The 27,120-nt window shown below is 43.5% G+C and overlaps 1 protein-coding gene across 3 annotated transcripts in view; it reads left to right on the plus strand.

Annotated features, from left to right (window-relative positions):
• The window catches only part of CLIC5 (chloride intracellular channel 5), a 584,489-nt gene that overhangs the window by 548,799 nt on the left and 8,570 nt on the right, over positions 1–27,120 (plus strand). For all 3 annotated transcript variants that reach the window (XM_069236099.1, XM_069236098.1, XM_069236100.1), the window contains one exon: positions 13,914–14,095. In XM_069236099.1, coding sequence (XP_069092200.1) covers positions 13,914–14,095 — 182 coding nt within the window. The remainder of the gene's footprint in view (positions 1–13,913; positions 14,096–27,120) is intronic.

Here is a 27,120-nt window from a genome sequence, read left to right on the forward strand (position 1 = left end):
ATTTTTCTAAGTTGGTGTGGAATTTTTCTAATGTTGTGTTTTCACTTTATTACCGTTTATGAACTTGCCTCTAAGTAAAGCCCGAGTGCTTTTGTGCCAAGCTACCAGAGAGTTGTACACATGTTAATGTAGTGACTTTTTGTTATTTGAGTGGGGCTGCCACACCTCGCAGCTAATAACTCAGTTTCTTGCAAGCACTGTCAGTAGGTTTTCGTTAGAGTAACGCAGGTTCATGCCGTGGCCTGGTTACAGTCAGGGACTGAGGAGAATTGACTTGATCCCTCAGATACTATTGTGTACCACATGTGCTTAAAATTAACTCAATATGGAGAGTCTGTGGCTGGTGAAAGATGATCATTTATCTTCAAATAGAACCCATTCTCTTATTTGGATGATGGGGTTGGAAGGTAGACCTAACCTGCCAGCTTATCCCAGCATCCTTTGCGTGGTGCGCTGCTCCTGTAAGCTGTGAATAGCAGGGGGCTGGATCTCGCAGTATGAATGAAAGGCTGCCCCATGCTCACCCCTGGCTGCTAGAAGCTGGAGGCCCAGCTTTGAGGGCCCAGCCAGAGAGTAAATGTAAAGGAGACAGAATCAGGGCCTCATATAAATGAGAACAGTAACGGGATATTTGCTTTGTTCCCCCCACCTCATTTAGAGTGTGGGAGATTGTGTTTTTTTCCTGTGGTGGGAGCTTTACCATTGAGTACCCCCTTTTGATGCACACGACACCGGTAGCATTGACTTTGGAGGTGACACGAAAGTTAGGGTGACCCCACTGACGCTGTTTGCACCAGTGGCCTATCTGTCCAGGATTGCCATGGAAACACTGCATCACAGACAGAAAAAAAATCTAAAGTGCCATCGTCATGATGGGAGAAATGTCATGGGGTGGCACGGCCATCATTGGGGGTTTTGATTGAAGACCGAACCCTGCTTTCATGGTTGTCTTGAGGAATAATGTCCACCAGGAGGGTGAATACCTTCGAATGGCTCAGCAGCTCGACGCCTCAGTGGGTGCCGCAGGGATCTGCAAACGGAATACAATAGATAACAAATTCTGTACCTGTCACAGGGCGCCCAGGTGTGTCAGCGATTTCATGACCCAAAAGTTAGCAATGTTAAGAAGTCTGTGGGCTAGGACCATCAAAATAAAGTGAATATTCTTACTCGGTGTTTATTTGTGAATTCACAGCCTGCCAACCTTTTTTCAAATAGTTTCTGGAAAAGATGCGCACTATTATACGCATGTGAAGTGGGTACCAATTACTTCATGTTGCTAGAAGAAGCTTTTCTCGTCGCCTAATGAAGATCCTAACTGTTGTGTCTACATGAACTGACCCTTTATGACTTACAACCAACCACAGTTACACCTGCATTCGGTGTATTTTTTCAAGTGGTTTTCTCGATGGGTTTTGTTTTGTGACCTGACTGGATATTATCCCAACCTCCCCACATCTTGTTTTTGTTGTGGCACACGAAAGGGTTTTTACAAAACATGCATGGCCTAATTATCATCCCCGATTCCCTGTTTCGCAGCGCCTTCTCTCACCCCCAAAAATCACTAACAAATATGCCAATTGCTAAACACCTGAACTCATCAGTAAAAAGTAATTGAATGCACCTGGTGCTCTCGGTGAACCCCTCTCCATGTATGGCGTGTTCCGTTTTTGTTTTTAAAGTTTACTTGCATCGTGCCCTCTTTATCAGTGCTTACTTGTACATGTCCACATTGTTTGTAATCTAAAACTGTATTCTTGTATACATATTATCTTATTTTGTTTTATTGAGCATATTCATCAAAATCAACAATGCAACAATAAATGAATTGACCAAACTGAAAAAAGACAGACCAGAATAAACCAGTAGTGAAAAACAACCCTAAACTTCATCATACTTGCAACATTTAACCATTATGAGAACGAGGCAGACCCCGAGGGTTCCCTTTTCCAGGCCTGTCTTGCTCTAGGCATAATTTAAGTAGTCGACCTAGGCACCAATGGCAAGGAGACAGCTAAAGGGCAGCTTAAATTGGTAAAAGATCAACTGTTAGAAAGAAGAATACTAAAATGCTAAAGTGCAAATTATCTTATATTTATTTAATTTGCCTTTAAAGTATTACTTGCCATTCCTTGTATATGTCCGAATCCCTTCATTAACATCGCTTGTGTGTACTTAAAACATATGAAATGGTCTATTCAGTGCACGATTTGCATTTATTCCAGTTTTTACTTATTTCAGTTGGAACTGATTTCAGTTTCTACTGATGTCAATGTGTTCCGAGTGTATTCGCTCTCCTTATAGCATTTTGTTATCGCAGGCAAACTTAATTTAATGTACATGCTGTCTTAAAATGATCATTAAAAAACAAGGATCAATCACTCGGTAGTTCTTTTTGATAATGACCTCCAAATAAGAGCCACTAGACGTACAATTCATGCAACAAAAAGTCAGATGTAAATCAAAATCACAGGGGTTTCTAGGATGCATCTGAGACTGTACATTAAACCAAAAAAACATGTATAAGTCCAGTCATGATCGAAACCTAATTAACTTCAATACGAACTAATCCAGGGCTTGATCTTCAAGCAACTGACCAGCAGGGGTCGCTAAAGCCTCAGAAACCTCGTCAGAGGCCTTATTTAATTTCTTAAACGCTATGCTACTTGTTTAATATAATTCCGCGTGTTAAATATGAACGAGCGTAGCAGTAGCAGACTGACCCTGAGACAATTGCTTGCATTTCTCTTTTCCATAAATTAGGGTGACCAGACGTCCCGGATTTGCCGGAACAGTCCCGGTTTTCAACCGGTTGTCCCTGCGGACTTCGGGAAATTTAGCTCATGTCCCGTTTTTTAAAGAGTCGCCCGTAAATGGCGGGAAGTGTTGTGTTTTCTGTTTATGAAAGCAGAGATAGCAGGTGTTATCAGAAAGCAATTTAATTAACAGGCATTACACTGGCTTTAAAAAATGCATTTTATTTATGTTCTCAGTGCCTGTTCTGTGACTGAATGCTGATGAGCGCTGTCATTCCGAGCGTTTGGGTGAAGTAAAATTGCAATCCTTCTATTTTTGTGAAATGTCCCTGTTTTGGGCTTTAAAATTCTCGTCATCCTACGATAAAACCAAGCTGAGTGTTGTTGCGCCTTACGTCTAGCCCTAGCAGATTGAGAGCGTGTCCCTTTACAGGTACTGCGTTGTTACCTCAGCACCAATTAGGCGCACTTTTTTTTTAGGGTCAAGCGCGCAAAGCGCTCTGTCCCTGGTGTTATCTCTCTGTGGGCTTTTAACCATGCCCATCGTTTTGGTTGGTTTGTGGGCTTACCATTTAAAATTCGCTTGATTTCATTAGTGAAAGGCATGCACATGTCATGCCTTGCACCAGCCAACTACTGAAAACATACGTGACTCCATGTTTTCTGGACTACTTTTTCTCTTTATTTCGTAGGCAGCACGATCTCGCTGGGCATTAGTTAAGCGCTTTGCATGACATCGACCCTGTTGGATGGATAATTGCACTTATGCCGGTTACATGGATAATTGCACTTTTGCCGATACGTTTCACTGCAAGCAAACTTCTGTTTCCCTTTGTGTGTCTGCTTTGCGGTCATGGCGGCTGTTGGCTTGCTTATGTGAAACTGTTTTTCTTTTCATTTTCAGTTTATGTGGCAAGAAAAGTCAGCTTAGGAGTTTACAACGCTAATAGTTCTAACTCGAGCAAATGCGAGAACCATTGCATTGCAAATTCTTGTTTCTTATTAGTATTGCGTTACAAAATGCAATCTGTCATGCTCTTTTATGTCTTTTTATCATTATTAAGGGTAGTCCTTGCCCCATAGGGTCATCTTTGCCTATTGGAATGTTATTCGTCAGATAAAAAGTACCATACGGTCCTAATGACTGCCAGTGTGTTCTCGGCACTGCCTTAAAGATGCTATCTTGATGTCACAATATGTCTGAAGACACCAGCTGACGTCACCAACCAAAAGAGCATTCCTGGCCCCTTTAGACACATCAGCACCTAGATGGGTAACTGGAAATACGTTTTGAGGTAGAAGGTTTGGTAGAAGTGTTGGAACGCTTAGGAAAAATGTATTTGCATCATTTTCAAGTTAAATGACCCAGTTTAAGGACAATTTTGGATCAGTCGAATTATAACTTATGCAGAAAGAGACGACTGCACCAACAAGTCATGCAAGAATTGTCTTTTCAAGCAGGCATGGGATGTTTTTACTGTGTTGGTGGAGCGGATGTCAAAGATGCTGAAGGTTGGTGGTAGGTCTCCAGATGTCTTTTTTATAATAGTTGGGCATGGAAGGAGACAATGTTGCTGAGGATGGTATGAGTGGTTGGAAGGACACCAGGGCCCAGATTTGCAAAAGTTTTGCGTCCGGTTTGGGTTACTTTTACTAAAGCAGCCCAAAGCAGAATCCTGTTTGGAACTTACAAATCAACGCAATTGGTGATTTGTACTGGTGTGTAACAAAAAATAATGCAAGGCAGCACATTGTTCTGCCTTGCATTACTTTGGGTCAGGAAGGTGTTCCATGGTGGTGCATGGGTGTCCACCTGGGGAGTTCGATGCAATCCATATACACAAAGAATTGTAGGCATTGGTTTGTGCCAAAACCTGCCGCTTCCTGAGGCCACCGGAATGAGGAGAAATGATTTTATTTCTCCTTGTTCTTTCCTTGTTGTGCACATACAAAGAGGTGATTGCCTTAAAGCATAGTTTTTGTGCAGGAACACGTTTCTTCCTGCACAAAAACTATACTGGCCACAACACAGACACCCTTGTGCCTGCATAGACAAATGGGTTTCCCATACACACAACACAGCACAGCAACTTCACTTGCTGCACTGTGTTTCATTATTTATTTGTAGATCTGGGCCTGGCTTTTTAAGTATTTTGGGATAGAAGAGGCGTGTACTGCAGAGGCTAGCAGGGGTGGGAGGCAGGATACCAGGAATGTCCTATTACCTACCAGTAAAGGTAATTACTCCTGGTCCTGTAGTTCTCGACCTATTCATTACTAACGGAGAGATTCATCTCTCTACGACAGCAAAAAGAACACAAGGAATGCTGTTAACCTCCTACCACATCCCTCCCACCAGTAGTACTTAATACATATCTTCCCAGCATTCATTCTGAACTACCATGCCCCAAAGATGAAGGCAGAGAGGGAAGGTGGGATGTAATGAATGAGACGAGGACTACAGGACCAGGAGTAATGAGCATTACTGGTAAGTGGTAGGACATTACCCCCTCATCCCATTCATTAATAATGGGGAGTACCCAAGTCCGAAAAAACGGGCTTCACAAAATAAGAAACGGAAAATCACGTAATGACACAATATACAAAAACAGCACCCCATAGTGATTTATTAAGCAAGGAAAAAGGTAGGAACACAACCCAGTCAGGAGCAGACAGCCCGCAAAACACCCAGCTCAAAATTTGGCTCCTCCCACAATACATTCTGGAGACAGTAATGGTGAACAAAACTATTGGAATCTACCCAAGTGGCTGGCCTGCAAATCTCACAAAATCAGCCCAGGAAGCTTCCACCCCCCGGTCGAATGTCCCTGCACCCCTGCCAAAGAATACGCCAACTCAATCAGTTCCTTGATCCATCGGCAGATAGACAAGGAGGAGGCCTCGTCCCCCATGGAGGAGGTGCCAAAAGAAACAAAAAAATTAGACTTCCTGAACGACCTAGTCCGCTCCAAATACACCAGCAAAGCTGGCTTCACATCCAACAAGGACCGATCCAAGTCCCCCTCCCTCTCAGGCTTGGACACCAATGCAGGCAAAACCACCTCCTGAGAATGATGAAACTGTGAAACCACTTTGGGAACCAAAGATGAATCTGAACTCATCACCACCCCATCCTCCTGAAAAAGACAGGAAGGGTTCCCTAAACATCAATGCTGCTAGCTCACCAATGTGCCTGGCTGTAGTGATATCCACCAAAGAAACCACCTTGAAGGTGACAAACGTGATGTCTGCCATCTCTAGGGGTTTAAAAGAGGCAGACACCAAATCCTGCTACACCAAAGGCAAGTCCCAAAAGGGAAAAATCGGCTTTGCCAAGGGACATGAAAGGGAAAAACTACATAACAACCTAGCCACCAGATCATCTACATCACCTCGGTTGCCCCAAGGAGAGCGAAAAGCCTTAATGGCTGCCCACTGTGCCTGCAAGGTAGACACAGACAAATGCTTCTCAAATCCCTCCCACACAGTTAACGCATGTCCGTCAAAGAACATTCCAAAGGAGACAACTTCAGAGGCCCGCACCTAAATGTTGGGAATTACTCCAATGACTGGCATACACCTTTAGCGTGGAAGACCGCCAGGTCTGTTGGATGGCCACTGCTAAGTGACCGGGAACCCCCTTGAGCTGCAACCCCCTATGCTCAACTTCCAAATCGAAAGCCAAAGCTGTGGTAGAGCCAGAGATGGAACTGACCGAAGAGGAGAAGGGAAGCGGGGAATGATCCATGGACCCTGAACTGCCATCAGCCTGAGAGTTGGTAAACAAGAGCGATGTGGCAAAAAAGAACCACCGGAATAACCACCCTGGATTCCCTCAACTGTGCCAGAAACACAGCAATCGAAGTGAATGCATAAAAAAGATGATCCAGCCAGTGAACCGACCGAGCACTCCCCCTCCCCCCCCCCCCCCCAGCACCATCTTCCCAGCTGTGAGCACAGAACCTGGGAACCTGAGCATTGAGCCGAGAAGCAAAGAGGTCCAGAAATAGTACACCAAACCTCCTGTATATTTGAGATACACCTCCAGAGTGTGAGAGACCTCCTGTGTGCTGGGAGCTGAGCGAAGTCCGAACGGAAGCACCTCAAATTGGTAATGAGTCCCCTGAACACAGAATCATAGAAACTGCTGGTAATGAGGATGACCTTAACTGGGACATGGTAATGGGACATGGGAAGAGGTGTCAAATCCAAGGTGCAAATTAGGTCACCCTTGGCTACCAATGGAATGATCCGCTGCAACGTGTCCCTCTTGAAGGGGACATGATGCACTAACTTGTTCAAGTCCAAAAGCAGCCGGAAACCCTCATATTGTTCGCCACCTAGAAGATGATGGAATAGAACCATCTGGGGCTCAGTATACTCAAGCAACCCTGAGCAGTCTGTGGACTCATCCAGGGCCCTATACAGGGACTTCAGATCCGCAATCAGGGACTGAGCGTCATACGTGCCATAGATGCCCGCCCTCAAAGCCTAATGTGCACCTGAATACACCTTCTTGAGGGAACCATCTACGCTCTGATCCACAGAGTCTTTGATAACAGCATCTTCAACCAAAGATGTCCTGCTCACCAAACTGGCCACAAAAGAGTCAATAGGTATGGAATCCAGCAAATCCTGATGCATATCCCGTAACGAGTACAACTTGGCCATGAAGCAGAGCAGAATAATCTTGTCAGGATCCCGCCATTCACGTTTGAGAATCTCCTGAATGTTGGGGTGCACAGGGACCTCCACTGGTGCTGTGCTCTGAAATTGTTGTAGCAAGGACCCAGAAAAAGTCTCCGGCATCCCCTCCTCTGGAAATCCCATGTTAGCTTTAATGTACTTAATGAGATCCGATAGCATCTCCTTTGAAATATATTTCCCTTAATGTTCCTCAGGAGCTGGCCCTTCCTCCTCCGAACCTGAAGAATGAGAAACCACTGCAGGGACCACAGTCTTTCTTTTACCGGGATACCCCATCTCCATCAAAGTGCATCCTCACCCAACATGTGCCTTTTGGAGCGAGGAGGTGGAGAAGGGAAGGAGGCTGAGGAAAAAGAGGAGACAGAAGAGGAAACCTCCATGTTTTCTTTTATTAGAATGTTTCTCTATCGTAGTCCCAGGTATACACCAGAACACAGGAAACGAACAGCGCAATTCTCATTTATCAGGCCAAGAAAGAAGAATCCGCTATGGGGTACTCACCCTCAGGGGGAAACGGTCTTTACTACACTGCCGAAACCATGCCGGCCATAACCATGGCATTACCATGCTTGCTTGAACCCCGCATGTGTCTGAACCATGCCTATGCGTGGTTTAGGCACTCAACGGAACAGCTGGGAGAGGAACGCAGCAGTGGGGTAAGTGGGGCTGGGGTGGGTGGGAGGCTTGGGGAATTTTAAAGAACAGGGTGGGTCAGAGGTCTTTGGGAAAGGGGCAGTTTTTGGGATGGGTCGGTTTTTTTTTTAAAAGGGGTCGGTGTTAGAGCTCATGGTAGAGGGAGAACGGGGTAGTTTCTAGGTTAGAGCGAGGTATGTTTTAGGGATTAAGGTGGGTGTGAGGGGTTGGGGTAGTTTTCAGGGCAGAGTAGGTTTTAAGGTTCAGGGCAGGGGGTCGGGATCGTTTTTAGGATAGGGCGGGGTAGGTTTTAGGGTTTAGGGCAGGGACTGTGGTCAGGGTAATTTTTAGGACAGGGGGTAGGTTTTAGGGTTTAGGGCGGGGGGAGTCGGAGTGGTTTTTAGGACAGGACGAGGTAGGTTTTAGGGTTTAGGGCGGGGTGGTGGGGTTGGAGTACTTTTTAGGACAGGGTGAGGTAGGTTTTAGGGTTTAGGGCGGGGTGGGGGTAGTTTTTAGGACAGGGCGGGGTAGGGTTTGGGGTTCATGGTGGGGAGAGGGGGGTCGGGTCGTTTTTAGGACAGGGCAGGCTAGGGTTTGGGTGTGTGCGGGTGTAGGTTTTAGGATTCAGGGGTGGAGGTGGAGGTAGTTTTTAGGACAGGGTGGGGTAGGATTTAGGGTTCATAGCAGGGGTTGGGGTAGTTTTAAGGACAGGGCAGGGTTACTTTTAGTGGTCGGGGTGTAGGGCTCAGAGGGTGTAAGAGGCAGTTTTAGGGGCTAGGGCGGGGTGGATAGCAGAGTATGGTATCAGGTGTAAGGGGTCTGGGGACAATTTACCATACATGTTCCTTTACCAAACATGCTTTTACAATGAAATCCATTGGAAAGGCATGCGTGATAAAGGTATCTGTGGTAAAGAAGACTCGGTCGTTGTTGTGACTGCGTTCTTATGGCAAGGATGGTTCCATCATACAACCACTCTCTGGGCCTCTGACTTCTAAAACTACCATAAACCCACTGGGACGGGCAGCAAACGCTGAAGTGGCATCACTCACGCGGGCCCGATCCGCATCGCCCCTCTGCTCATTCTGCGTGACCCACCCAGAAGTCAGGCAACTCGAGTTCAGGCTGGCCTAGTCAGCGAACTCATCCCCCCCTCCGCTCAAACAGTTTGCCCCAATACCACAAGGCCCTCAGCCCCATGGGACGTACACCAAAAGACCCCAGAAGCAATCCTGCCAGCGAATCCCTGCCAGCCCACCATGCAGAAAAGAGCAGCTCTAGCAATCACCGCCAGGTCGGAGGATGGAGAACAGAATACAGCAGCCTCCCTCGCCCCACAGAAGCAGTTCCACACCTGTCCTCATGCCCATCTGCCGCAGAAAGAAAAAGAACAGAATGCATGCTGGGAAGGTACGTATTAAGTACTGCCTCTGGGAGGGGGCGGGGTACAGAGTTCTTTTTTCTGTTGCATAGAGATGGATCTCTCCATTGGGATGAATTGGACGAGGACTTGTGGGACCTGGGGATAACATCCTTTTATAATTTAGACGGAGATTGGGAGTGCGTGGTTGCCACGGGGTGGCAGGACACCCAGTAGAATTTTTAGTATTCCTTTAGTGTGGCTGTGGGAGAGACCATGTTGTGTATGGTTCCTCTGTGTCTCCTCTGCTCCTGCACTGGTCATCTGAGACGGGAAGGAGCATGCGGGGGCCTACATGACACATCATTGGAGATGGGCACCTGTGAATGAAGGGGAGGTCATTCATGAGGGATTATTAGCGAACTAGAAATTCAAGCTTTGCTCTCGTTATTTATTTGATGCTGCTCATAGTCACATGGTAAAAAACATTCTTTTTTTCACGGACAGCTATTATATTACTACATAAAATTATTTTAAAATTGGGGCACTTCCTGCCTTTAAAAAGTACACATGTGTAAGCGCACTGAATATACGGCTTTAATAATTTAGCAGTTGTTATGTGCAAGTTCTCTACTGATGATCTAGAGGCTTAAATGTCATATTGTTCTGTTTACCGTACACATTTATGTGTTAACATCTCCCATAATATCTGCATTAAAAGTAAAAGCTTAAATAGAAATGAACAAGAATGTGTAATCTACTCGTAGAAGACGCATAGACTACAAATGGTAACCATCACATTTTTGGAACTGGTGAATTGGTTCTTCAGTTTGCATCTCAAGAGTTGGTTCAGTAAGTGTTGTGCCTGGCAGCCCAGATGGGACGTTTAAGTGCAGAACTGGAAGATTTGGCTTAACCCTGACCAGCGTAAAACACATACGTGAGAGCAATGGGAAGCATTACAGAGGGAATTCAGAGAGGAAAGAAAGTAATTGTCAAATAGATGCTTTGGAGACTGTGGGGACCTTGCCAGTGGCTACCTCATAGTGAGGAGGCACCTGAAAAGTGGAGGTCCACTTTCTGAGCTTCAATCAGGGTTGCCCTCTGGCAGATCCTTAGCACCTCTTCCCTGATAATCTCTTGGATACCAAACTCCAGGAGAAGTCCAGAGCAAAAGAGGAATGGGAAGAGAAAACCTGCTGAGGGGTAACCCTCGTTTAGCAGGGATCGCTTTCTTCAGACGTTGTGTTGCTCTTGAGTAGCGAGAAGAAGAACCGCACTAAGATTAAGGAGATACTTTAGTAGGTAATTGACAAGAGCAGTATGACAGTTCTCTAGAGTCAAGCACATAGACCTATTCACAGGATCACCTTAGCCTCACCTAGCGTTCTCTGTGTATCTCCATACATATGTGACTCAAATATCTAAAAAATACATAATAATCTTTAATCAATGGCATAAATACATGACCAAATGTAGACAAGTTAAAAAGTCTAATATAGTACCGAAAGCCAGAAACAGTCCCAGAATAAAAGGGAAATGACTGCTTACTCACAACAACTGAGTAATACCAAAATGTCCCATACCTCTCTGCACAATACTGTCATGGCCTTAAGTTTTTCCAAATCAAAATCAAGTCTTCCTGTAGACTATTACAGCACAATCTTCTAAAGAACAAACCTTTTGCTTCAGGTAACAAGTTCTCATAACATCCAACAAAAAAGAGGGACCAGGGGTACCTAGAAAGCAGATGTTTGAGGTTTTGAATTCGTTCTGTGTAAATCCAACACAGACAATAATTCCTTCTGAGCAATTGTGAAGCACCGACAAAATGACAGGCAGTGCCTTATATAATGAAGCTAAACACAGCTGCCACACCAAAAGACTCATGAAATCTCGCAAGACTATCGAATTTCTCGTGATTACAGCTGCCATATTGGAATGGGAATGAGACTTCTTGATAAGATAATGCAAATAACAGAGCATCCTCCATATTAGTACAGGATGAAACCAGTGTCAAGTTTTTAGATCTACCATGGGCTCTGATGCTGTAACCTTTAATAGAGGGCAGGTTTCACATAACAACTGCTAATGCCATCTGCCCATGTTGGCCCCTGTAACCAGTCTTCTTTACAGCGTGATGATGCCTGACATCCACAGCACCATTAACTGGCTGATTTAGACATCAGCCACTAGAACATTCAGGGTAATCTTCTATGAATGTGGAATATGCTGAAATCCATTGCTGCTTTACCTCGACACTCGTTCTAGTCCACATTTTGTAATGGGGTAGGGGCCTGCATTCACGCAAATTTGCGCAAAAACTGGGCATTATGTGCTTGTGGGATTGTGCATTGTGATTGAACGATATATTTGAGAATCAGCCCCTCATTCTGAAGCAAACTCTTAAAATATTTAGTTTGCACCAGTGTCTGTTTTTCCAGGTTTCTTCATCAGACCCGCAAGAGGCAGATGGAAAAACGTCACAGTTTTTTCTTTTCCAATATTTTTTTCTTTTTTCTCTGCATAGAGAGAAGGGCCCTCCCTACAACCACCTAAAATATTGTGTTTTCAGGATGTCTTACAACCAATTTGCATTCTCACTCCAGCACATTTAGCCACTAAAGCGTACATATTCATCATAGCTCAGATCAAATCATTTTAAACCTGGAGTTATCACAGGGGTGGTGGAAAAACTCCGCTCTGCAGGTGGAGTTTTGCCCACTGATACAAGAAATAGTGATGAACCATACAGCGTAAAAGAACAAAGTCCATTTTAAAGGAGTAAAATCACCACTGCTAAAGTTGTGAAGCCTTTATAATCATACCTCCCTATCATGCCGTCCAAATTTGCCCGTGCGCTTTCTCACACGGTTTTGCTTACAATAGTGTAAACTGCAGTCAGGGCCCAGCTTCACACTGAAGTCCTTCTCTTCTGTTGAGCAGTGACTGGACTAATTGTGTTAGTCTTACTGTTAAGAAGGGATTTGATTGGTGCAGCAGGCAGAGCCGAGGCTTCAGCAGTGGAGATGATTCCCCTGGCTCTGGAGGCATACCTCTCTGTGGAGACACAGATGGGAGCTGACACAGCACTGGTAGCTGCCATAATACTGCCGCGCCTGAGAGAGCGGCATGTAAATAGTCACATGCACAAACCGAGGCATCAGATGAAATGGTTTAACATGCAATGCAGTGCTCGCTTTTTGAGGATCTTGAGGACTGAATTCATCGTAAACTTTTTTCAGTTTTCTAGATTTAAGTCCAATTTTAAATAAGTTCATGCTAGGTAGTACAAAACATTGCAAGAATTATATATAACTAAAAAAAAATCATATCTTTGTTAATACGAATGTGCACATATATATAAATGCATACATAAATATATGGAAAGATAAAAATAGCACTTCATACCACTGTTCTACATTCACTAAGCACTTTAAATAATCGGTGTTGCTATTATTGAATTTAATGGCATTCATTTTAATCCATAGAACCATCTCGTAAGGATGGACAACTGTATTGGTCTTGCTGGAATTACAACTTGTAGCCTGTAGGCTACTGCATGTCTCAGCAACAAGCATTTATCTCACTCAGGCATCCATGCATACACATTTACATATCACTGGAAACAACTTTCGTTAAAGTTCAGTTATGGAATCTTCCCAGAAGCGCTCAAGTCCGACCAGATCCTCCCACTTCTAAAGAAAGCTACACTAGACCCTGATAGTGTCCCCAAATACCGGCCCATCACTTATCTACCATTCATTGGCAAGATCATTGAAAACTCCAGAGGTTCAACTCCAATACCACGTCAGTGCTAGCCACAACTACCAGTCTGACGTCAGATCATGCTGCAGTAGGGAGCCTGTGAACTTACACATTGTACACAATGACCTCTTGACTAGGGGGAGGTGACCCCTGGCTCCTAATATTGCAGAATCTTCGACACAATCAACAGGTCCACCCTCATACGCACCCTGGAGCATTGAATGTGATTTACTGGATGTCCTCCTACCTTTCCAACTGACACGAGTCTGTTCGTAAAAGCACCTCTATGTCACAAAGGATCCCTGTCACCTATGGAGGTCCCATGGTTCCATACACTCTCCTGTCACCTTCAGCCTTTACATGGAGGCGCTTGGTGCTCTACTCACAGATAACAGCATCCATATTCATCAATATGCTGATGATACACATCTGGTGTTGAAGATCTCCTCCACTTCAAATATTTAACGCCTCAAACACTGCTTACACATCATGCAGACCTGGAAGCCAGAATTATTACGTATTGGATCGCCATCACATACAATCAACTATGTAATGCCATGCACATGTGATTAAGCTGTGATCCTTTTATATCAAAGTATATTTCTGATATCTGTTTTCAAATTATGCTTTGTGCACTGGCGCACAGATCTCTGTATATTAATTTAGCATTTTTTTGTTTTTTTCTTAAGGCTTGGAGAAAGGTTTGACGAAAGCATTGAAAAAACTTGATAATTACCTTAACACACCTCTGCCTGAGGAGATTGATGCTAACAGTACAGAGGATGAAAAGGTTTCAAAACGCAAGTTCCTTGATGGTGATGATCTAACGCTTGCTGATTGCAATCTTCTACCCAAGCTTCATGTAGTAAAGGTAAATCATCATATGCTATGGAACTCATTCCTTATTTCTAAAGCTCATCTAAGGGAAAAATACAGATCCAGTAACTGTGGGCAATTGTTTCATGATAAAGTCATTGAGATTGTTCTTGAAAGCTATAATAATTATTGTAGGGACCTTTTTAGTTCTTTTTTGCTTGACACTGACTTTCTTGCTCCGTCTAACCAAGAAGAAACAATATCTCCCACAAGCAGCAGTAGAATTGCACCCTCATAACAACTGTCTTGAAGAATGATGAGCGAGACAACTCTCCATTGGTCAAAGTCTTCCGAGGCTGTTTCCATCTTTTGTTGAGCTTCAACATCTTACTGAGTAATCTAGAAAATACAAACTTCATGGCATTTTTGTAGCTATCACCTACACTGTACCCTAAAATGCAGTATTAGTGATGGAGAGATTGATTGCTAATAACTTACCATCAAGGTTGACTTTCTTTAGGGATGGTCTGAACCTAATCTTGTTGATGGTTTCGACTACATTTTCTGTAATGGAGATTATGTGTCATGCAGCAGCTTTTAGAAAAAAACTATTTCAAGGGTTGCACTGAGAGCCAAAAGAGACAGATCTTGTCTTGTTAACAATAGCAGTCAGCCAAGCGGTCACATTGGAACAGGCTTGAATGACTCCGTAATAAGTGCTGGCTTGAGTTGAAGGCTTTTGGAAATTAACAACTGTGAATGGGGGGTATTGCTTGTTTACCACCCTGAAGAGTTCTGCTGGGTCTTAGTTTCCACCTTGCTAGTTGTGGTACACAAGCACCATTGCGTACTTCCTGAGGCAGTCTGATCTGTGATATTTCCACTTCTCTTTTTCTTGCATAAGATATTCAGGTATCTAAAAATTCTAGGGGGTTTATATTGTATAAAGTTGTAGTCTTTGGTATATTCATCAAGAGGTTAATTTTTTAACACCAAACCTGCTGGCCACACTGAAATTCATAGAAATCAGCAAGGCATTCTTGGTCCGAGCATCAAGGCTTTAGAATTGCCTGACATCATATCTTAGGAAATGATGATCATCTACACCAGATGATGCAGAGAAACATAACTGAATGTATGGGAAGACCTATGAAGTTTTAGCATTTGGATGAGAAGAGATAGGTTTTCAAGGTAGGGTTTCATGGTTATTAGAATCAGTCGGATATGTTGGCAGTCAATTCCAAAGCCATGGTGCTTGGACTACAAAAGCCTTGGTGCCGACAAGCATGTTTATGAATTTCAGTACACCTCTTGGTTCCTGGTGTCTAGAACGCTACAAGCATACTACCTTTTTGTGCCAGAAGCAACGCAGGAACTGTTACCAGCTCGATGCGGCTTACAAAGCACCATCAGCCAGAATTGTTCCTACAGAGGAAGTCAATGTAACGACTTAACTATTGGTGCCACGTGAGCACGCCAATTCAAGTTAAACATGAGATATCCACATTATGCAGTCATTGAGGACGGGCCAGCCTATGCTTAGGTAGACCTAGTTAAGCACTTGTGGCATCATCAGAATTTTTAGCATAGTAAAACTTAGAACCAACACTATTATGGAATGCACTTTGTGGAGATCACAGTTATTTTAGGTAGTATTAACTGATTCAAGCAAGACCTGGAAACCTGGAAATTTGGGAGCTGGTTCAAGTAGTAGGGCACAGCTTATCAGCATTTCTTTTTGCTTCTCGGAGTGCGTCCGAGCATGCATCTAAATGACATTTTCCTTGTAAGAATCACATAGATTTATATGACCAATGTGCATCACGTGTAGTACAAGCACATAACTGAAGCAAATGTATTGAATTAGCAAAATGTGTAAGTTATTGATAGAAGTAAATTAGTCAAACTTCCCTGGAACTTTAACTGGCCCGACTGTATCTAATTCCACCCCGACATACAATTTGTATCTTCTGGATGGTCTGTTCTCCTTTACAAAAAAGTCAAGCTAGCTGGTCTGCTGTTTGACTGACATATGTGGCTTGACATTAATGCCTATACACAAACAAGCCTTTTACAGGGACAGGGGAATATCTTTGCTCTCTTGCTTAAAGCTTTGCCAACATAAAATTGTAATGTACAAGGGTGAGTGGCTTCCAGAATACTGGACAAAGAGACCTCACTATCACCATGGACTGTTCTTCCTTGGTTGTGCTTTATCCTGTTAGCCCACCAGAGTGTTATGAAGATACCAAAATGCACCATATCCCATGCTCCAATAACCTGTATCAACTAATTAAATATGTGCTTCAACGAAACTCATAGGCAAAAAAAAATCAAAGTTGATGCTTGCTTATGCATTTTGTCAAGGAAATTCAGTCATACTTACAGAACCAGCAACCTTACCCAAGAGCAACAATAGCCTTGAATTGTTCCTACTGCTAGATTTGTCCAGAAACTCATCTCCAGACCGCAATTTATACAAAATATATCCACCAGCACATTACATTGGGTATCAAAGGTCACCTAGGCTAGCTCAGGTTTGTAACAACTGCATTGGGTGGCAGTGTGCACTGAAAATCACATTTGTGCAATACTTATTGTATAAACAAAATGATGGATAAGTCCAGGAGCCAAAGGTTTGTATTAGGATCCAAACGTAGGTGCTGCAAATGCAGGAGTTGTTGAATGCCAAGTGTAGGCAATTGGGTTACTGACTGAGTGGGGGGTGAAACCCTACTTAAGCAGCAACCACAATTTTTGTCAGGCTGATATACAAACAAACCCCAAATTATCCTGTCCTCAACCATCTGGTAGCTATGCACAAAGCAGTCAGGCTTACTTATGCAGCACTTCCAACAGAAATAAAGAGAAAACACAACACAAGAAAAATCCCACACTAATTTTGAAAAATCGAGTCAATTTAATAGGTTATTGGATATCAAAATGACCAAAATCCAATCAGTAGAACCAGAGATATGCAATTTTAAAGGTTTAGCTAAAACAGTGCTTAAAAGCACAAAGCATTAGCTGTTGTTATCTGGGCATGGCAGACCAGGACGACAGGGACCAAGTTATGCCGGTTGAACAAAATGCTGGTTGGGGAGTGTTGAGGATGTGTCACGCAGCAGTAGATCTGATGAGCTGCAGGCTGTGATGCGAGGTCCTCTGTCAAGGATACGTCACAACGCAGCAATTCACAGGATTGTGGGGCAGAGAGGAACTGTGTACAGGATATATTGTACAACTGTGGTTCTAAGGGGTTTGTAGGCTGCGATGAGAGGTCCTGCATCAAGGAGGTGTTGCACAGCGGTAGTTCAGAACAGCTGTGGGTCCTGTGTCAGGAATATATTGCAGAATAGCGATCCTGATGCTGAGCTGTGAGGAGATACGTTGCAATGCGTGGATTCTGCCCAAAAGACCACAGTTGGGCTGCGGAGCACCTTCAGGCCCACTTCCAAGGATTGAGGACTGGGATGGCAAAATTTAAGGGGTTCAACTCACAGCAGGCAGTGTCCAGGTGACCAATTCAAGGTGGTTGGAGCCTTCTCTGTCCCTGAGGCTCTGATCAGGAAGCCCACTTTAGGGACACAAAAAGTAGAAAGACTTCTGACTCCAAGAGGGTCAGTTGCAAGGGAGGGTGGCCTTGACATTTCAGATATAACCCACTACTACCAGGCAGCTAGGCTTAGCCCACTAGTGGAATGGTTCCAGGATTCTAAGGGAAAAAACTGGTGCTTTATGGACCAGCAAGTGGCAGGAATTCATATCTGGAAAGCACCTTGAATGTGTAGTGAGGACAGATCTTGGGGCCTGTACTCTTCTTCGGTCACCAGTGCCATGCTGAAAGAGTGGGACTATAGGGCTGTAAAATAAGGCTTCACAACCTAGCCTTCTCCGCTCACACCAATCACCAAGGAAAGTTGAAGCAGCCAAGCCCCTGAAGGAGAAAGAATTGGCTCGGTTCCAGAAGGAATTAGACCTGAAAGCCAGGAGATTCACAAAGTTCAGTGAAAATGGTGGCAGCGACAATGTGTGACATTTTACTCTGCCATGTCAAAACGGCAAAATAAATAATTTGCAACGTTTGCCTAATGGTATGGGTGAATCGGTGCTTTCATGCTGACTTCCACCGGGTATTCCTGATCTAGAAGCCATCGCTCTAGACATGCTCTATCAAGTGATAAAGAGAAGCCCAGAATGAGGGCCTCAGAAGCCAGGGTACAGAAGTGAGGGGATTCACGACCTAACAGCAATGCTGTTATTTTATGTTGGCTCTTTGTTGCATTTAGCACTAGGAGCTAGATTGTGGTCAGCTCTAAGAATGAAACTGAAAACAAAGTGTGAGCTTAGAGTAGAAGTCATGTAGTGGAAGTAAAATACACCAAGGTCTGGCAGCGAGGTATATTGTTTCATTTTGATTACATGCAACATACAAACTACCAAAGAAATGGTCTCTGGATTACGGCAAACTGGTACATTTTATTACAACCTTTGCAAACATTTGCAGACAATTTGAAAGCTTAGCTTAATCTGCTAAATTTCTCTCGTTGTTACACTCAAGAGACATTTACAATGTTTGGGATAATTTGTACTGAAAACAGTTAAAAAACAGGTGTCGTAGTGAATGACGTCACAGTCGAAGCAGCTACCGTCAGAGGAAGGAAGATTCTGGAATTTCTGTTGTTGGTGTTTGTTAGCAATGCAGTACTGGAAAAAGAAAGCTTGTTTATCTCTGCACTGGCCCCGGAAACCCTAAAACTGGTGGAAGGATTATAACACAGGCCTCTGAAGCCCCTGCGGTGCAGGCAGGGTCCCATCCAACCAGGGCCCCCCAAACCTTTCAGAGGGGCCCCATTCTGCCCAAGACCAATGACTATCTAAGATTATTGGAGACTGGGGAGCCTCTCTTCACATACTGCCGGGGAGCAGTCATCATTTCACATTGTGTCACTGCTGAATGACTATCTAAGATTATTGGAGACTGAGGAGCCTCTCTTCACATTCTGCAGGGAGCTGTCATCATTGCACATTATGTCACTGCTGAATGACTATCTAAGATTATTGGAGACTGAGGAGCCTCTCTTCACATTCTGCAGGGAGCTGTCATCATTGCACATTATGTCACTGCTGAATGACTATCTAAGATTATTGGAGACTGAGGAGCCTCTCTTCACATTCTGCAGGGAGCTGTCATCAATGCACATTGTCACTGCTGAATGACTATCTAAGATTATTGGAGACTGAGGAGCCTCTCTTCACAATCTGCAGGGAGTTGTCATCATTGCACATTATGTCATCAATGCACATTGTCACTGCTGAATGACTATCTAAGATTATTGGAGACTGAGGAGCCTCTCTTCACAATCTGCAGGGAGTTGTCATCATTGCACATTATGTCATCAATGCACATTGTCACTGCTGAATGACTATCTAAGATTATTGGAGACTGGGGAGCCTCTCTTCACATACTGCCGGGGAGCAGTCATCACTGCACATTATGTCACTGCTGAATGACTATCTAAGATTATTGGAGACTGGGGAGCCTCTCTTCACATACTTCCGGGGAGCTGTCATCACTGCACATTATGTCCCTGCTTGGTAATCCCTTTGGGACCGGAAACAATTGCTGAAAAAAGCTGAAATCAAAGGGTGAAATACCAGAGACTAAAGAGGAATATCCAGGGGAATCAGGACCGGAATTACCAGTTTACCCAGTAATTCTTCATTACTGGAGGGACCTTAGGGTAAAAAAAAAAATTGCACAACCATATTCTAGAGGCCACCCATGAGTAATCCCTTTTCTATTAATCTCTAGGGTAACTATTAGATATGTATGGATAGATAGAGTATGGATTGTGCTGCCATAATAATAATGCTCGAGTCTACATGTGAGATCACAATTCAATAGAGAGTTTTAGAATAGTCACGGCCCCCAACACCGAGGCATACATGGATCGCAGCTCAAGGACACCCCTTGCTTGTTCAAATGGTCCAGAGATGTAAGTTGGCTCTTTAAACGCAGCAAGGGAATCTCCCCGAGCACACCAGGTCCTACTGCGTGTGGGCAAATTCCCGCCCTTACCAGCCAGCGGCTGTAGCATTTCCAATGCTGTTTTAGGTTAATTTTCCTCCAGACGGCCAGCCCTGCCTGGCTCCAGGGCCTTGGAATTATTTTCTTTGGTGTCTGAGCAGGGTTTGGGGAGTTGGATTGAGGTCCCATTTACAGCATAAGGAAATTATTAATTTCATTTTTAAGCGAACGAGTACACACGATATACAGAGATTACAGTGAACGCACTCAGGTGAGCAGTGAAAACCAAGGAACACGGTTAGCAAAAGAGTAAACTTTACAGAACTGATTTGGGTGGCCCGGCTCAAGTTAGTGTACTCTAGTTAATGGCGCATACCATCGGAAGGCCCGGGGGTGTTTTACAGTCTTTTTAGGCCGCCACGCCATGCATTTGAGCAAGCTTCAAAGCGAATGCGCTGGCTGACGTTTCACACCTATGCTTCCCTCCACATCCCATACATCTGACCTGCGTCAGCAGCATCCAGGGAGAGCCCCCGAAGGCTGAAATACAATGCAGTGCTGCAGGGCATCCGCAGGGCGGCACCCCGGGCTTCTTGTTACACTTACAAGCTCGGCCCCCCAGTCACTCGGCCCCGATCACGTGTTTACGAACACCCCGAGCTTAGAAACTGGAAAACAGCTTAGTCAGGGGATGTAGATTTTTGGTTGAATGTGGCTGTTCCAAAAACCATGTGTTCAGATTATGTTCCTGAAATTTAATTAGTTTTTGTACCCCCTTGATACAAAGGAAAAGTGGTATTGGTTCTAAAATGAAATGTTAAAATATACTCGAAATTGTGAGCCCTAGGTAAAAGGGTTCAACTTTACAGACTACCTAAAAGGAAATCTGTTTGTGCCCGTGGCACTATATATATATATATATGTTTTTCAAGCTCATGCAAGATAAATTAAGAGAATACAAGTTAATATGACAACTTTGCCACCTAAGCTTGACCGACGTGTGCTTACAATTAAAAAAGCTCCAAAAAAGTAAAATACATATAAGCAGGCTCTCTTCTTGGAATGGTATTGTGGAATATTGTTTTACCAGTCTAACATGACAAAGTACTTTAATACACACAGAACTAAATACCATGCGTAACATTAAAATTATGTGCAAAATTATAGTAAGCAAAACAATATACATCTTCTCCTAAGAGGGCCCAACAAGGATTACCACAGTGCAAATGTTCTACCACTAGTGTTGGTCACATGGTGCATCCAATACTAAACTCATTGCTGATAGGAGAATCTACAAGATACCATGTAACAAAATACCTGTATACAGGCTTTAACGCAGCGTAACAACAATTTACTCCTAAAGTTGTATTCCTTTTACCATATTATTTTCACAGTAAATAAGTCAGGTCTACTTCCTTTGTTCTTAATAAACAGTCCAGACCTATGGCACCTGACATAACGTTTCCAAATGAACAAATCAACCCGGTATCTTAATCGTAGGCTTGACACCATAGCCACCTCAGGCCTGCTGTATTGAGCACCCGCTTTCTAGCAAGGCAAGCATCAGGCACACCTCCACATTTATGACAGGGTATCCCATCCGCTAAACACTAAATCAAGCCCCAAAATCCTTTTCTATTAGTGTAATCTGTGACATTAAATGCAACCCAATACCAGTCTGTAGCATAAGCTTCCCACAAGGCAACTAGCAGGCTAACAGTGTATGTCATCATCTTTTCGTCGGGTAGATAGAAGAATAAACAAACATTGGCAATGCCAATAGGTCAGGCTTTAATGTGGTGCACCTTGGGTTGTCTGTGATTTCATAGAAAAACAATATCATGCAATACAAATACTGGGGAACCATTTCATCTAAACTGTGTAATGGAAATTTTCAGAATGAATGGAATTTACCTTTTTGTAGAAACCCATTCATAGAACGTCTTTTTGGTTGAAATTGGCTTTTGAATGTCTATGTTTTAAGTGTGAAAGCAATTGTTGCAGGGCTTACTTCCAGACACAGTTTTGTCTGAAATTTGTATTTCAGGGCTTTACTTCAGGGGACAATATTTCGGATTTTTATCTTTTACACTGTCAAACAGTTACTTCGGATGCTTCTAATTCGCTGACTCACCACCATCCATCGTTGACCCTTCACAACCCCTAAACACCATCAGTCCCTGCCCCCTAAAATCCCTCACCACACTTAAGCTACACTCATCCCTGAAGCCTAAAAGCCCTTTCTACCCCCAAAATTACACCATCCCTGAAATATAAAATCACTCACTACCCCTAACTCCACCCATTGCTGAGCCCTAAAAGCCCCTTTCTACGCCTAAACCCCGCCCATCCCATAGCCTTAAAACATCTCAGCACACCCACACTCCACCCATTCCTGAACCCTAAAAACCCTCCCCACCCCTTAAACACCAGCCATCCATGACCTATGAAAACTTATCACCCTAAACTACTCATCCATGAATCCTAAAAAAAACATTTCTACATTTGATCTACACCCATCCCAAAATCCTTAAAACCACTCACCACCCTAAACCCCATCCCAAACCCCCAAAACTCTTCACCACCACAGCCACTACCCGTACTTGAACCTTAAAAACCCTCACAAGCCCTAAACCCCCACCCTTCATGAACCCTAAAACCCCTCAACACCTTTACACTCCTCACATCCCTGAAAGCTAAAAACACCTCACATACATAAGCAAGACTTATTTGTGAACCCTAAAAGCCTCTCACCATCCCTACACTCCACCCATCTCTAAACCCTAAAACCTCTTTCTATGCCTGAACACCAGTCTTTCCTGACCCCTAAATACCCTTCATCACCCTAAACATTAGCCACCCCTGAACCCAAAAAACTTACAGTAGTCCTAAATTCCACCCAGGCTGAATGTAATTTAGGAATTTTCCTTAAAATTATCTTTCCGTTAAAATGTTTCATTCAATTAACCGATTTGCTTGTATTTCCTTAAAATTGTCTTTCCTTAAAATTGATTTTCCATGATTTGATTTCCTCCAAAGTGATTTCTCAGTTTTCGTTTTCCATTAATTCACACACATCCACACCTTGCACTTTCAAAAGTATACCAGTCAATCTTCAGACACGTAGGCACACCTCTTACCTGGCTTTTACACATACCTACTGCTCAAGCTGTAATCATACAGGCATACCACTCACCCTGCATTCTCATGGGTCCACCTCTCTTCCTGTTATACAGACCCACTGGTCACCCTGCATTCACACAGGGCCCAGCATTCACTCTGCATTCACATACATCTCTCACCCTGCACTGACAAACTGCATGCCCTGCACTTACACAATTCACCCTACACTCTTACACCACACACTCTGCACTCACTCATTGATCACCTGACACTCACTCACCAGTCGCCCTGTGCAAATAAACCTCTTGCGCAGATTCTGCTCACCCTGCACACAGACATCATTCATCACCTCTCACCATGCATTCACTCACCTCTAAACCACCACTCTTTCTAACCACGTACCTACCTCTCACCCTGTACAATCACACACCCGTCACCCTGTACACTTATACAGTGCTCACCTTGCACATTCACACCGCTCACTCTATCTTCACACACTCTGCACCACTCACACCACACAGAGGTGTAGCTTTAGGATGGGTTTTTGGGGTGTTACACTCCCCCCAAAAATTTATTCTGTAGTGAATAGTTGGGTTCCAGGTACTTTCAGGCGATTAAGATTAAGTGTCTGTCGGATTTCACCTCGGATTTTTAAATACCCCACTGACAAAAAAAAAAAAACACACACACACACACTTTCATGTCTCAAATTTGAAGGCCTAATTATGTTGATTAGTTGGAAACATTTTGTGTTTTAAGTGCAACTAACAATCCATCCCCCTTTGTCTTTCCACTGCCCTTTGAGCCCCCCCCCCCTTATTTCCTGTTTCCCATATAATATCTTTTAACAAGATATCCCAGCATAATTGTTGGGAAATGAGAAGCCCATACTCCCATTAATAATACTGACAAAACTATGGCCCTGGCTACATACTCAGATCACTCCATTTGCGTGCGCGCGCACACACACACACACACACCACTGAAGACACCACTCAACTTGCACTCAAAATGCTTACCCTGCACTTAGAGCATTCACTAACCTTTCACATTGCACTCACACACCACTAACCCCATTATCGCTGACTTCTCACTCTACACACAACCACTCACCATGCCCTATCAGTCTGTACTGACATTGCTCATTCAGCACTCACACCTTTCAACCAGGACTCACACATCTCTCACCCTGCACTCACACTCACTTTGCTCTCTTTGCCACTGGATTAAATCTAGCCTGGCTGATGCAGGGTGATACCCTAACACTGGTCCCAGGATGCTTGTTTCTGGTCCAGGCAGGACCTGGTTTAGCAGTTTGCCTGGACTGTTCCCATGGGGAGCACGCTCAAGACTGATTTGCATATGACTGGGTCCAAACTGGGGTGGCATGGTGAGCAGAAAATAATGATGGATTAAACCTAGATCTGTGCCTGGGGATGAATGTTTGATGTGTTCTGCATTCCGTCCATCATCTATTCTGTTTGCTTTTCTCACCCTAAGTGGGAAGGGTATGCCCAGACATGGGTCCCATGCTCACCGTGCCTCTGGATTCAATCTAGCCTGACTGATGAGGGTTTATACCCTGAAAGCAGTCCCAGGATTCCTGTTTCTGGTCAAGTGAGGACCTGGCTTGGCAGCTCAGCCTGGCGTGTTCCCATTGTCATCAGGGTGAAGACTGAATTGCATATGGCTGTGTCCAAACTGGGGTGGCATGGTGAGCAGAGAAAATGATGGATTAAACCTTGATCTGTGACTTGGGGGGAATGTTTGATTTGTTCCGCATTCCATCCATCATCTGTTCTTTTTTCTAATATATAGAGTGCAGCCCATGATTTGGTCACTTTCAAAAGATGTCATGTTGTAGTTTTTTCTAAGAGGCGGAGAGAAGCAGAAATAGCCAGTTGCCTGTCATAAATTTGATCTCTGAATATGTTAGGTAGGCACACTGTTGATGGACTCTAGTTGCCTTCTCGTTTTAAAAGGACCATCCGGTGAATTATGTCACAACGCAGCTCAAAACCTCAACTGATATCAACAGACAAAACAGGATTCTGAAAGGCCTATTGTTGGGGATTATTAGAGACTGATAGCAGAAAAGTTAAGGATGGTGTTTGCACTGTTCTTACTTAGCACAAACTCAGACCTCTGCTATGTCCACTTTGATGGACCTTTGTCTTGAACTGAGGCTAAAATAATAAATTCAGGAACATATGCCATTAAAGCAGTTTTTGCCCCACAGAAATGACAGAGGAGAAAGTTTGCAAACAAATAAGTGTTATTAGCAGATTGACAAAGTTTCAATCTCAAAACTAAACGGGTGAATCATAAATCGAGAACCACTTGAATACAGCATTTATGAATATAGTCCAGGCAAGTTAATTAGCAAATGCAAGAACAGTTTATTAAAAGACAGAATATGCAAATATCAAGACGTTCTGCATTGCTGAAGGAAATCTCCCTAATGCTAATCTAAGGTTATAGGCAAAAGGGGAAATTCAGAAGAAGGAGGTGTCAGCAAATATAAAATATAAAATCCCATATATCACATATAAAATCTAAGATCGCACGTAGAACCAAATGAAGGTTCTGGTTACAATGAAAAGGAAGTTCTTACTCTCAAGAGTGACTCTATGAGCATAAACATGAAGAGGCGCCGGTCTCAAGGGAGGGAAAGGATATCCACCTGCAAGGGTGGACAGATCCAAGTCTAACTAACTGAGGACACATTCACACAGTTAAACACAACATTACGTTTAAGTGATACATTGTATAGGTTCTCACCAAATAAGAACCAATCAAAATAAACATTCACGATGAGTGTCAGCCTCCTTCCTATGCGCAAGTTAATAACCAGTTCCAGCCTCACATCCTCCGGAGATATCAAACAAAGGGAGGACTTCTTTTTCTCTGACTCCTTCTCTTCCCAGGAGCAGAAAGCTAACATTCAGTTAATTGGGTCCACATAAAGGTTCATCAGTAACATTTTGGACTAACAAGGTCACTGTAGCTCTGGGTGCCTGGAACAAGAAAAAGATAATACACAGCAATTAGAAATACAGCATTTCATGGAGCCAGTTATTCTAAGGCCTACCATAACTGACATTAACTTAGGATGAAAATGCCTTAAAAACATTCATTTCTTTTCATTATGTGAAACCTACTCATTATTATTAATCTAAATGCAAATTTGTTCACGTAATGAAAACATTGATTATATTTGTTATATATTATTGTGTTAAATGAAATGTAGTGACCCTGCGTCACCAAGATTTAGGTAAAGAAAACAGATTTTCTTCTCCACACAGTAAGGCCCATTTAAAAACGGGGGATACATAAATAGAGGGGCCGGCACAAATATTGTTCACATGTTTTCTTCTCAGACCCTCCTCAAACACATTGTGAAAATATATTTTAGAGACTGTAACTGTTTCAACTGTATTTATGTATAAAAAACAATACCTCATTACATTAATGTTTATACATGTCTCAGTAAGTGAATTCAAGTTAGAGACCATACAGTAGATACAGGGCCAGATTTACAGGGCCCTGGTGCTATCGGAACGTCACTTTTTGTGATGCTCCTATTGCGCTGTGGAGTGTGTGACATTTACAAGGCGGTGCTAAGCCACTTTTTGTGGTTTAATGCCACCTTGTAATATGGGCCCTTCCTACGCAGTTTCCTGTGTCGGGGGGTGTTTAATAGGTGTTGAACAACACCCGTTGCTTTTGACGCTGCCCCAGATATTTACAAGAAGGCATAAATCTGTGGCAGCGCCAAAAACTAATGCCACCCCAGTTGTGGCGTTAGCATGGCACAAAGAGGAGGAATACTTTTATTCCTTCACATTTTTGCTTTTTCCATGTGTGCTGCATTCTGCAGCACACATGGAAAAAGCAATAGGCCATGAATGAATGCTCAAGTGCAG

Source organism: Pleurodeles waltl, chromosome 5, assembly GCF_031143425.1.
Source record: "Pleurodeles waltl isolate 20211129_DDA chromosome 5, aPleWal1.hap1.20221129, whole genome shotgun sequence".
In the NCBI taxonomy this organism is placed as follows: domain Eukaryota; kingdom Metazoa; phylum Chordata; class Amphibia; order Caudata; family Salamandridae; genus Pleurodeles; species Pleurodeles waltl.